The 12,569-nt window shown below is 40.0% G+C and overlaps 1 protein-coding gene across 3 annotated transcripts in view; it reads left to right on the top strand.

The window, feature by feature from the left end:
* Positions 1-12,569, top strand: part of LOC132702530 (ankyrin repeat and KH domain-containing protein 1-like) — a 37,342-nt gene that overhangs the window by 15,724 nt on the left and 9,049 nt on the right. For 2 of the 3 annotated variants that reach the window (XM_060671216.1, XM_060671215.1), the window contains exons 14-18: positions 1,166-1,415; positions 1,487-1,779; positions 4,163-4,663; positions 7,002-7,395; positions 10,066-11,174. In XM_060671216.1, coding sequence (XP_060527199.1) covers positions 1,166-1,415; positions 1,487-1,779; positions 4,163-4,663; positions 7,002-7,395; positions 10,066-11,174 — 2,547 coding nt within the window. The remainder of the gene's footprint in view (positions 1-1,165; positions 1,416-1,486; positions 1,780-4,162; positions 4,664-7,001; positions 7,396-10,065; positions 11,175-12,569) is intronic. The other variant, XM_060671217.1, reaches the window with a different exon arrangement.

The following is a 12,569-nucleotide window of genomic DNA, read 5'->3' as shown; positions in this document are numbered from 1 at the left end:
TTTACACAAATTAAAATAGAGCATTACAAGTTCACAAGTAATATTTTTGTATTAAACTTGCAATAGCATGTACAAATGTGAGTTTCAAAAAGTAAATTAGAAAAGCTCTTCGTTTGTAAGATATTACTGCATATTCGTTTCTCCTGGTTTTAATGGCACAATTAACTTTTCAAAACGTTTTAAAGGTATGTAGTCCAAAGGAGTACCGTACCTACTTTTAGCAGAAATTACTTCAGAAACGATTTTAGGAGTATCTTTCTTGAGAAAAATGAAAAAAATTTTCTTGTCATTTACTGCTTGTTGTTGGGGTATTTAAATTCTGAATAAACTGATTACTGTTTACTGCGGTAACCATCTAGTACCAATTATATTACCGCTATCAATCAAGCTTTGTGTAAGGCTGGCCATAAGGCCACACGAAAGCGAAGCGCAGAAACCATACAAAAGCCTGTTAGGACCTGTATCATTTCCGATATCGAGGTGTTTGTCGACATACACCGGTAAAGGCCCGAATTTATAATAAAATCAATAATTATTCGGTCTTTCACCAATTCATTTGGTGTCTGTCGACATTAACCGGTGTCTGTCAACAATCACTAATTTCGGTCTTGCACTGTAACATATATATTCACACAGCACGGGCGGCGCATGCAGTATTCCGATACTGAATTTCTGTATACAACATTGCCATTGCGGTGTATGGACGTGTTCAGACAGGGATACTTTTCGAGAAGATATAGATGCAGCTGTTGCGTATAGTGGTGCCCTTTTTTTTATAAATCGTATGTTAATTCCCAAATAAATAAAATTTGTGTTTGTGTCTTCCTATATAATTCATTATAAAGTAAAGTACACAATAGGGTTCTTTCTCTTGGTTGATTAATTAGAGCCCAAACTGCGCCTGTTTTTTTTTCTTTTCCCTTTCTTTTATTCAATTTCATAAATCTCTTGAATGCGATACAGCAGCCGAAATTTTCGAACGCGATTCTGTATCTCTGATGCGCGTATCTCGCGTACAGTATTTTCGTGTGAATGACCTTTTTTTGTTTCTAAATATGGAAAATATAGCGTGGTAGTTTAATTGAACCAATCGCGAAAAGTGGCTCATGCAAGAAATTCATCGCCAATTTTTGAAATTCAGCGGAATGTCGATTATCCCTTTCAGGCGGATCTGCAAGCGGCCGCGGCAGCTGCTGCCGCCGCTTCCGCCGCCGCCCCCGGCGATCTCCAACGTGTAGAATATTTCGCGGTACCGGCGCCCGGGGGTCCGGCCGGTGCCGCTGCCCAGGTACCGGTCCACGCTCTCTATCCGTACGAGCACTATTTGGCCGCCGGTATGGCCCCTGGCTTGCCCAAAGATCAGATCTACCAGGCGGGTTTCCAGGCTGGCTACAGCCTCATGCAGCAGCAGCTGGGTAAGGAAGCCGCTTCGACCGCTGGCGCCTGTAGTTGAAACGCACTTAACGTTTTCACCCTTCCACCAAAGCTTGCCCTCCCAACGTGACGACCAACGAATCGTTGTCCACTACCGCGAGCATAGTACCGACTTCTGCAGCCCAGCAGCAGCAGCAGTATATGACGCCGGTGACGCAGGTCGCGTGCCCTGGTCAGCAGCAGGGCGGCGTCGTCGTCCAGGGTCAGCAGCAGCAACAGCACCACTGCCAGCCGTGCGGTCAGCATCAGCAGCAACAGCAACAGGGCAGCAATCAGGTACAGGCCGCCACTCAAACATTGCAGACGACGGTCGCGAACTGCGCGGACGGGAAGAAAATGCAAAAGGTTCGGTTAGATTTGTTGTTCTTTTTTCATCTCGGCTAGTTTCGGTTAGTTGCTGACGTCGGGGCGTCGTTGGCGCGGGATTTTGGCGACGGGTTTGGGATTAGGGTACGTTGTTTTTGTCGTATGTCGAAACGTGTGGCGTTTATCTAGGGTCGGTGGGGGACGGTCCGGGGGAAACTTGCTCGCCAAATTAAATTGATATCAAAAGGTAACAAAGTATGAAAAAAAAAATGTTTAAAAGGTTCGAACTAGGGCGACATCTCGCGCGTGCATTTAAGAAGTCGGTGATTTTTAGTATTTATTTATTTATTTCCGTACTCAATATAATGTACAAAAATTACAATATACACAGTAAACATAAGTATTCCATTACTATTCCTAGATAATAACGAGAAAAAGGTTTACATGAAGATCTACGAAACTAATTAACCAAACAAGAATAGAAAACGAACCGGAAAATAGTGTTAGGAGTCTTCAATAGGGAACTTGAAGAACAAAATTTTAATTTGAAAAATATTGCTTATAAAAGTAAGTTTATACATACTATTAAAAGAATCACACAAAAAGAAACTTAATTCCATGTAACAAATGTAAGCAACTAAAAATTGTAAAATTTAAATAATCTTTGAAACGCTCTGTCATTGGTCTGTCAGTGCCCAGTCGTGACGTCAATTCGCTGGTAAGATTAGGCGCCAGCTGGACTTTAGCATATAGTCCACTAGAGACTGACAACGCCTTCGTCTTGGTGGTTCTAATTTAAATTTTAGTCTTGATCCTGTCGCTTGCTTTTGTTATCTTGTGTTTAGTATAAAAAAGCAATTTTCAAAATGACCGAAGCCGATTTTTTAAAAGGTGGATAATGTTTACGGTGACGTCTTTTGCTGAGGTTCGCGGTGTTAAAGCTAAAAGGTATGTTTATAGAAAATGCACTAGTTTTAAACCAATATAATATTGTAATCAGCTTAAAGTTTTCTAGTTTTTTAAATTTCAAATGGCATATCAAAAAAAAAAATCAACAAAAAAAAAACAAAGGATTTTTTTAAACTAGTGGATTGCATTGATAACTGAAAGTGTTCTTTACTTTATATAAATCAGGAAGTCATTCCTATGGAGACTGCAATAGGATGGATGCCAGACGAATAAACAGTTTATCTAGCGTTTTACGGGTTGTGCTCAAACACCTTGACACGATTTGTAATATTGTTTTTGTTCCATTTATCATGTAAAGCACACAAAGCACAAATACAAACTGGGGTAGATTAAATACAAACACGGCTTTATACTTGCCAAAAATAAACGTGAATAATTCAATTTTCCGCCCGTAATTTGAGAATAACACTAAAACATGTCCCCGTATCGATTGAAAAGCAGCGGTATGACGTCACGATCATTCCCGCTTGTTTAGTGTCGTTTAAAGGGAATAGCCAGGTGTCGCAACTTGAATTATTTATTGTAACTTAAATGTTGGCTTTTGAATTTTGATATTAAACAAATGTTCAAGTTCCCTATTGACCATTTCTAAATTGATCCAGTCAAATGATCCACAATTGACCACTTCTTAATCAAGTAATATGCTATCAAAATGTTTTAAATTAGAATTGTAGAGTGTTATCTACCATTATTTAATAAAAATATGCATTTTATAATAAATTATTATGCGTTTATGATGTCCAATTTACCTATAACCCTCTTCAAGGAATACCTAAATACTATGCTTTTCGATTCGGGGAGTTCCAATGAAAATATCCACTCCATTTAGTTCTTTGAACGTTGGGACGACGACATATATAAATAAATATAAGTTGTATTGCATTTTTAAAATTATTTCGGCCAATTGACGCAAAAAAATTTGACTGGTCAATTCCATAACCCTACAGGAAAACAAACTAGGATTAATTAGTAATTAGATTTCGAGTAGCATTAAGGTTTAGATGAAAGATGTCTATGATACTAAAGTAGTGATTGTAGTTGTTTTGCATTTAAGTGATCGGGAAATTTGCTGCGTAATTGGTATTAAAAATGTTCAAATAAAATAAATTAGAATGTCTTGAAAATCTTGCCAATTGAAACTGATCTTGTGCGCCTCAGTGTTATTAATTGATTTCGCCTAATTATTCTTCATACTGAAGAAAAAAACACAAGATAACATGTAAACTTTTTTTGGATGTTTTCTATTCCGTTTATTAAAATACATCGGAAACACGTGTATTCGAAGTTTGACCTGATAAGTGTTTTGTATAACAGAATCATAGCGAGCGTTATAGTGAAATTCCGGTGTTAGTTAAGCGACGTTTAAAACCCGAAAACCCGTTTGGTATCCGGAGGCGATCTATCGTCGCGGTAGTTCAAACGAGCGGGCCGCAATGTTGACCGTTTGCTGCAGGTATCAGAAATGAAGTTCAAGAAAGGACGCGCGCTGCGACACCAAAGCCAAGGCGCGTCGAATTTCCAACAGCAACCCGATCAGAACTACCAGATCGATCACAATTCGGCCATCACACAGTACAGCGGCGGCGGCGGCGGCGGTGCCGCCAACGGCACCCGCCACGGCAACAACATCGTCATCACCCCGATCGACCTCGACTCGCAGACCGACAGCAACCACGACACCGCGCTCACGCTGGCCGCGTCTGGCGGTCACGACGAGCTGGTCGAGTTGCTCGTCAGTCGGGGCGCTGACATTGAGCACCGCGACAAGAAGGGTCTGACGTCGCTGATTTTGGCGGCCACCGGTGGCCACGAGAAGGTCGTCGAGGTGCTGCTCAACCACAACGCGGACATCGAGGCGTACTCAGAGCGGACCAAGGACACCGCTTTGAGCTTGGCCTGCAGCGGGGGGCGGTACGAGGTGGTGGAACTGCTGTTGACCAGGCAGGCCAACAAGGTAACGCATACAGAAAACACCTGAAAAATAAAAGAAAAAGAACATCCACACGCAGGTCTTACACCTACCGACATAGAACGACAACGAAAATAATGCAAATAAATAGTTTGCATTATTGTAAAATGTTAAGATTTAAAAAAATCTAAGTTTTGTTTGTTTAATACTGCATTGTCTTGGTCGCATTGCGGGTTCTCTCATGGTTTGTAAGGTGGACAAAACATTCAGTTCAGCATCATTTTCTTCTGCCCACTGCATACATGTACCAAAGCAACGAATAGCTTTCTCATGTTTAATCTTTAGATCAATTCAAACATCTTCCTCGTCACCCTCTTCACTGTCATTCTCACTGTACAGCGGTAAGGGGTCATCATAGTCATCGATCCACTCGTTGGATATCTGTCTCCTGCAAAGGATTACGTTCAGTAGCAACAGTCAGTAGAATATTTTTAATTTCGGTAAACTCTCTTTTGAGTTTGACTCATCAAGGTCTGGATGAAAAAATATTTTGTTTCGACAACTCTACATTACATCAGCACTTACTTTATCTCATGAATTAGCCAGCAGGAATACGGCATCTCTCTTAGATTCCTGTTTTTTAGAGTGCTGAAAATGTCGGTTTCTTCAAAGGACAAAACATGAATTAATAAGGTTTTGCGCTAAAACATTTTAATGAGCCCGATTTCATTTTGATCCATCCGTTGGATTAAGGGCGTGGCATTAGACGGAAGGAACATAGGTACGATATTTCCATCATCACTGATCAATTGATCTTCTGTTGAATAACTTCGAGCGTTGTCAATCAGTAAAAGTGCTTTGCCGCTCATATTATGATCTTTCTGAAACGTTTTTACTTGTTGAACAAAAGATTCGTGAAACTATGTGATAAATAAAGCTAAAGTCATTCACGCTTAATTGGTAGCATGAAATTCAACTAGAATGATACAATTCTTAATTGACCTCAGATTTTTTGATTTGCCAATAACTATCATCTTTAGCTTATGCGATCCATCGCCATTTGCGCATGGAATGAAAGTTATTCTTTCCTTAGACACTTTACGCTCAGGTGTTGAATTATCTTTATGGTGTACGAAAGTATGATCTGGCAACATTTTCCATAACAGTGCTGATTCCGCTGCGTTGTAAAGCTGATTTGGTTCCATCTGCATCTCCCTAATTTTGTTGGTTCATTTCTAAAGAAAAGGCTTAACAACACTTTAGTTCACTAGATAATTTTTCCCCACTAACTTTGGGGTTATGAATAGCATGTCTCTTTTTCAATTTGCTTACCCAACCTCTACTCTCGTTAAAGTTGTTATCATCATAACATTTCACATAAAGTTGTAATGGTTGTATGTTTTTCTCGCTGTTTAATAAACCACCGGTACAACCGAGGGTATTCTCCTTTTCGCAGAGTTTTCTTACGGCCCGGCGAAGAATAACAATTTTCGATGTAGCTGAGATAACATTAGTATTAGAGGAGTTCACTCACCTAAGAGTTTACAGTTTGTACCCAAAATGTCAAATAAAACAAAAAAATATTTACTTTGTGATTTTCGGTCAATTCAAAATTCCCAAAACAAAATTATATTACATACTTAAAAATTCATGCTAGCTATAGGACACAAGCACATTCTTATTTATCCAGATTTCTGTTTTATAGCCCAAATAGTGGACGTACCAATACCAATAGCTTGCCACTAACACCATTTTTTAAGCTATTATCTTGATTCGGGTTTAAAGGCCGTAGACTCTACGTCCAACATCGGAGATGGAAGGACCTCTGAAGAAGCTCGCCACTCGTGCTAGCGAAACGTTAGGAAGTAATTCCAATCGACGACGGCCTTTAAACCCAAATCAAGATAATAGCTTATCAACGGGCCGCGAAAGCCTTAACCAATTTACCATTTTTTAATTTTTCTAAAATATCATATTTTTCCGCTAGTGTTAAAGTTTTGTGTGCTCTTTTTGGTAACATGATGCTTTTTAACATCATGAAAATCTCGTCTTTTGCGGTTTTTTAATAATTAGGGGATTCACCTAGACATCACCATAAAAGTTGCATGAAATAAGAAATCCGGATTATAGAATACATAATGTAAATAAGTAATATTTAAATTTTGTTCGGATTACTGGAGAATCCAGATTAGTGGAGTTCGGATTAGCGAAGGTCTACTGTATATCAAAAAATGCGAGAATTAGAATTAGAAAATATAAGGGGTTTTAAGAGGTTGTCGTGAAAAAGAATGCTAAAAAAAGGAAAGTCTCAATGAAAGTATTGTAGGATACCCTTGTGATTGTAACCCATTTCTATATGAACTGATTTTTGGGTGAAATATAGGAGCACAGGAACATCTCCGATTACACACCGTTAAGCTTGGCCGCGTCCGGCGGCTACGTCAACATCATCAAGCTGCTGCTGAGCCACGGAGCCGAAATCAACTCACGCACCGGCTCGAAACTCGGCATATCGCCGCTGATGTTGGCGGCGATGAACGGCCACACGGCGGCGGTGAAACTGCTGCTCGACATGGGCAGCGACATCAACGCCCAGATCGAGACGAACCGGAATACGGCCCTGACGCTGGCCTGTTTCCAGGGCCGGCACGAGGTCGTCAGCCTGTTGCTGGACAGGAAGGCGAACGTCGAGCACCGGGCCAAGACGGGGCTCACGCCCCTCATGGAGGCCGCGTCCGGTGGCTATGTCGATGTCGGTAGAGTCTTGCTGGACAAAGGTAAGTGCGGAGGGTGAGGGTAAACGGTAAAAATCATTGTCTAATTATCCAGGGAGATTCGAATTGTTTACATTTTGAAAGGCGCGCAAACATTATCGAGGTCTATGCCATAATAAGACAGAATTCCCAGAAAATAATAATGCCGGATTTAGTTAGTTTGCAAATTAGCGTAGTAACCAATTTAACGGCAACCTAGAAACCAAAACATTGGCCAATTTGCTAATATCAAAATATATAATCCATCAATCAATAATATAAGGGTGATATGAATAAAATTAAGTCTCTACTTCTTACTCAAAAATTTGGTGTACATACTTCATTTGGTATGAGCTCAAGGAGATGCTTAACAACGAGTCTAGCGAAGTATGTACTTAACAATTTTGGTATGAATGAAATTAAGCATATACTATAGAAATAAAGCTTAAATAATTTGAAGTTATTTTTTATAAAATTTCTGGATTCCTTCTGCGTCGGTTCTGGTTGAGTCGAACTAGCTAACGTTTCGCAAATCATCCTGTTAATCTGGTTTTGATGTTATATTTCTTTAAGACTTTTGATATGTGGTCAGTGATGTTTTGAATATAAGGAAGAATAGTGGCAATTGTGGGATTACTTTCGGTTGCATTGCTATTGGAAATTATTAGAGAGAGGAGCAGAGGTAAGGTGTTTTGATTCTGGGTTCAATGAGACAATGAGACTGAGATAGTTTTACGGCTCTGTAAACAAGAGAATTGATGACCTATGATTTTTGGGCCTGATGGTAAAGTGACAATGCATTAAGGATCGGTCTATGTGCATAGGTTTTCTTTAAACACAGTCACCCAATGTTAGGTCTGATTTTCTATTGATAAGAATGTCTAAGAATGAGAAGTTTCTATTTCAATGGTAAAACCCTTAGGCTAAATAACAAAAGTATCATCGACGTAGCGTTTCCATAATTTTGGTTTTTGATGGAAGGTGTCGAGAGCTTTCTTGGCTTCCATATGTTTGTTCACAAATTTGACCGCTATATATTCATTCCAAATTCACTTCCTAGGCATCCTGTTCTTTTAGAAATTACATTTGCGTTTTTTTTTTTTAATATCGAGTTTGTTTGATTTTGACAAAAGTATGGGAAATTTTTCAACAGCAATATCATTTTAGATGATTACCCAAATGTGTCTTCTTGCATACCCATAATTGTCAATTATATTGCAAAAGCACGTACTTAAAAAGCTAAAGCATGTGCCTGTTTCCATAAGAAAAGTCCATTCATACCAAACGTAAGTATATGCTCAATTCCTTAGCATCTACTCCGATTTTCTTTGAGGACTTGCTACGAGTATGTACTCAGTTTTTATTAATACCACCCACAGTATTTGCAAAATGTGACAAGACAGTTCAATATTATTGAATGGTTTGGATATTAAATCTATGCGTAGTATTGTGGAGTAGGCGGTGTTCCCCGGGAGCAGGATTGTCATTTGTGCGTTTAAAATATTCTTTATGACTTTTTGTATATTTTTTGTTTGAATTTATTGATATAATGCTACAGGATTATGACTTTATGACTTTTTGTATATTTTCTGTTTGAATTTATTGATATAATGCTACAATGGCAAGTGTGCAAAAAATGGGCTATTAAATCCCGATTTCTATGTAATTAGTCACACTTTTCTTCTAACCAAAAATCCTTATTTTACAATCAGCAAAATTTAATTAAGGAGGATTTTATCTTCGTTGTGGTTTGGCATATATTTAATGCTTTACTAATTTTTTAAAGAAACTTCCACAGGCTACTGTAATACTTTTTACAAAACTTCCGGATTTCTCCTGCGTCGGTTTTTGCTGAGTCGAACTTGCTGACGTTTGGCCAATCATCCTGTTGGCTTCTTCAGAGCATGACTGAAACTGCCTCGCATTTTACTGTGTACCTGCTTATATATGGTTTGAGGGGGCGGAGCTAAATGATTGGCATAAACACCGTCTCGGATGACTGATTCCCATATTGGTGACAGATAAAGACCTGAGTCGCGGTTAAGATTGTTAGGTTGTTTATAGATTTCTATAGACTCTCGTGTTTTTCGTAGGTGGAAGAATTGATTAAATGCAAGAAGTTTAGTTTTATCGAATAAAATTTTATGTCCGGATTCGTGATTGTGTTCGGCAACAGCTGATGAATCTATTTGTCTTAGTTTTAAGGTTCTTTCGTGTTCTTTGAGCCTGGTTGATATTTTTCGTCCGGTGTCTTCAATGTATTCTTTCCCGCATATGCATGGAATGCTATAAACTCCGGGCATCTCAAATGGAATTTTGTCTTTGACGGACCGAAGATGTTGAGAGATTTTTGGACAAGTGGTAAATCTTGACGTGATATCTCTTTAAAACTTTTGATATGTGGTCAGTGATGTTTTGAAGGATCACAGTGGCAAGTGCTTTCGGCCTCATTGCTATTGCAAGGCAGTCAAGCTCTGAAGAAGCCAACAGAATGATTGGCGAAATGTTAGCAAGTTTGACTCAGTTTGACTTTTAAGTACACTAAATGTAAAATACTATACTAAAAAACTATGAGTATTTTATGAATTAAATAAAGTATCAACTTGGATATGTAGTCTATGGTAAAAATATATTTTTGAATCAATAAATTTATAGAAAATTGTTAAAAATGTAATGAACCTCTCGACTGTAAAGGGGCGGACGTGAATGCGACGCCCGTGCCATCGTCACGAGACACCGCGCTGACCATAGCTGCGGACAAGGGCCACGTTCGCTTCGTCGAGCTGCTGCTGTGCCGCGGCGCACAAGTCGAGGTGAAAAACAAAAAAGGCAACTCGCCGCTGTGGCTCGCCGCCAACGGCGGACACTTGCCGGTCGTCGAGCTCCTCTACAACGTCAACGCAGACATCGACTCGCAGGACAACCGCAAGGTGTCGTGCCTGATGGCCGCGTTCCGCAAAGGTCATGTCAAGGTGGTCAAGTGGATGGTGCACCACGTCACCCAGTTCCCGAGCGATCAGGAGATGATGCGCTACATCGCGACCATCAGCGATAAAGAGCTGCTCGAGAAGTGCCACGAATGTGTCAAGATCATACGGGCCGCGAAGGAGACGCAGGCGGTCAAGGCGAACAAGAACGCCTCTATTTTATTGGAGGAGCTCGAATCCGAAAAGACGCGGGAGGAGAGCAAACGATTGGCGGCGGCGAAGCGGCGCGAACGCAAGAAGAAGAAACGGTTAGAGAAGAAAGAGGAGCGCAGAAAGTTGCTCGAGGAGAACAAGAAAAACGAAAACTACGACGAGAAACAGGAGGAGAAGATTGAGGAAGAGGAGAAGGTGGAGGAGGAAGATAGCGTGCCGGAAGTCGGTCACAATCAGCGGAACGGTGCGGCGGACAGCAATGACAAGGAGGAAGGGGACAGCGGGATCGACGCCAACAGTCAAGGCAGCTGCTCGAGCAACGATATCAAAGCGCCGAAGGAGAAGCGCAAAAATAAGAAGAACAAAAAAGTGAGCAGTAGCGCGGCTGCTGCAGCGGCCGCCGCCGCGGCGGCGACGGTCAAGAAAGACTCGATAGAACAGACCCCCACCGCGAGAACCAAGCCGGGTTCCAGCAAGGAGAGCGAGATTAATCCACAGGCGGAAGCTGAGAAGCAGGAAAAGGACAAGGGGACGAAGGGCGCGGCGAGAAAATCGGCGGTTGGCGGCGTCCAGAACGAGGTCAAGGCCGTAAAATCGATCTCGTTCGAGGCGAGCACCAAGTCGCCCGCCGAGAGGGACGATTTCGAAGCTACCGGCAACGAGGTGAGTGATAATTTTCCACAAGGTTAATTAATTTTGAAAATATGTTTACTATCATAAGTTTGTGTCGGAATTTAAACAATGCGAAAAAAGTGAGGTTTTGGACTATAAAAAAAATTATCGGGAGGGTCGATTTATTTTGCATACGTGAAGAGTTATTCAAAACCTTATCGACTGTGGATCTGGGCAAAGTTTATTGCTTTGCTGATGACACTGTTCTCAGATTAAAGAAATGATTACATAGTATGCTTTCTCTTAATCTTGATAAAACCAAGTCCGTAATTTTCAAAACATAATATTACAGGAACATCCATGCAGACTACAAAATAATTGTGAGCAAAGCAGAACAGAAATACCAGTATGTAGAATATGTGGAGGATAAGATCAAAAAAAAAAGTTTTATAAAGTTGTTAGTGGGTTTGGTAGGACAATTGCTTTGAAACTGCAAATTGCTCATCATATATCATAAAAATAATAGTGTTCAAGAATAAGAGGTATCCTACTGAGTTACTATATAAAGAAAGCAATTTGCTTACTCCATATCTCATAACATTAACAATATGTGTTTGCAGCTCAGAGCGGTGTCCTACTGGAGAACCCTAGATAGACATACTGCGTGTCAAAATCGTATTTGGTCGGCGAAAGGTATCTGCTTTCCTCACAATTCTTGCAATGTTATCAGAAATAAAATAAATAAATGGATTGTTGACAAGTTTTATGTTGCTTACCTGAAAAGTTTATATACACTTATTTTGTATAAAGCAATTTTTTACATTAATAACATGTTCAATTGCTGGGAGTATTGTTGGGTCAATGTATGTCTAGCAGAGTGCGCATATTTTCTGAATGGGACAGCACGTGGCTATTGCTTTTGCTCGGGTGCGGTCGGCCCTTGCCGTTACTAGGCAACCAGCGAATGTCTTCGTCTCCCTGTGAGTGTTTATTTTGTAAGGCTCTGTTGATTTTTAATATTTTGTAATTAATTATTCTCACATCTCAGCATTTTGTACAAATATGGCTCTAGTGCAAATTCGAGGGAGTATGCAATCGGTCACGTATTCAATTTAAAACGTCATTTATTCTCAAGTATTGCCATTGTGCGTTCGAATATTTATATTAATACCAAATGAATATTGTATTTAATTTTGGGATTTAAGAAATCTAATTATATTATTATTTCAAGTCTCAAAAAAGTATCGCACAAAAGTGCAAAGGTATCTTTGCATCTTCATTAGTAATGGAGTTTTCGCATTCGAAAATTGGACGCCTTGTGTGCCTGTGAAAGTAGGTCTGTCTAGGCCTAAATTGATTTTCGGAAGTAGTTGGCTCTAGAGATATAAAATAATAATAATAAATAGTCGCGAAATGCAAATTGACCCCAAGGTCTGCGGTACTAAC

The sequence above is a fragment of the Cylas formicarius genome, unplaced genomic scaffold (genome assembly GCF_029955315.1).
Source record: "Cylas formicarius isolate icCylForm1 unplaced genomic scaffold, icCylForm1.1 PGA_scaffold_5__7_contigs__length_24384050, whole genome shotgun sequence".
NCBI lineage: Eukaryota > Metazoa > Arthropoda > Insecta > Coleoptera > Brentidae > Cylas > Cylas formicarius.
This window is presented reverse-complemented; position numbering and strand designations above follow the sequence as displayed.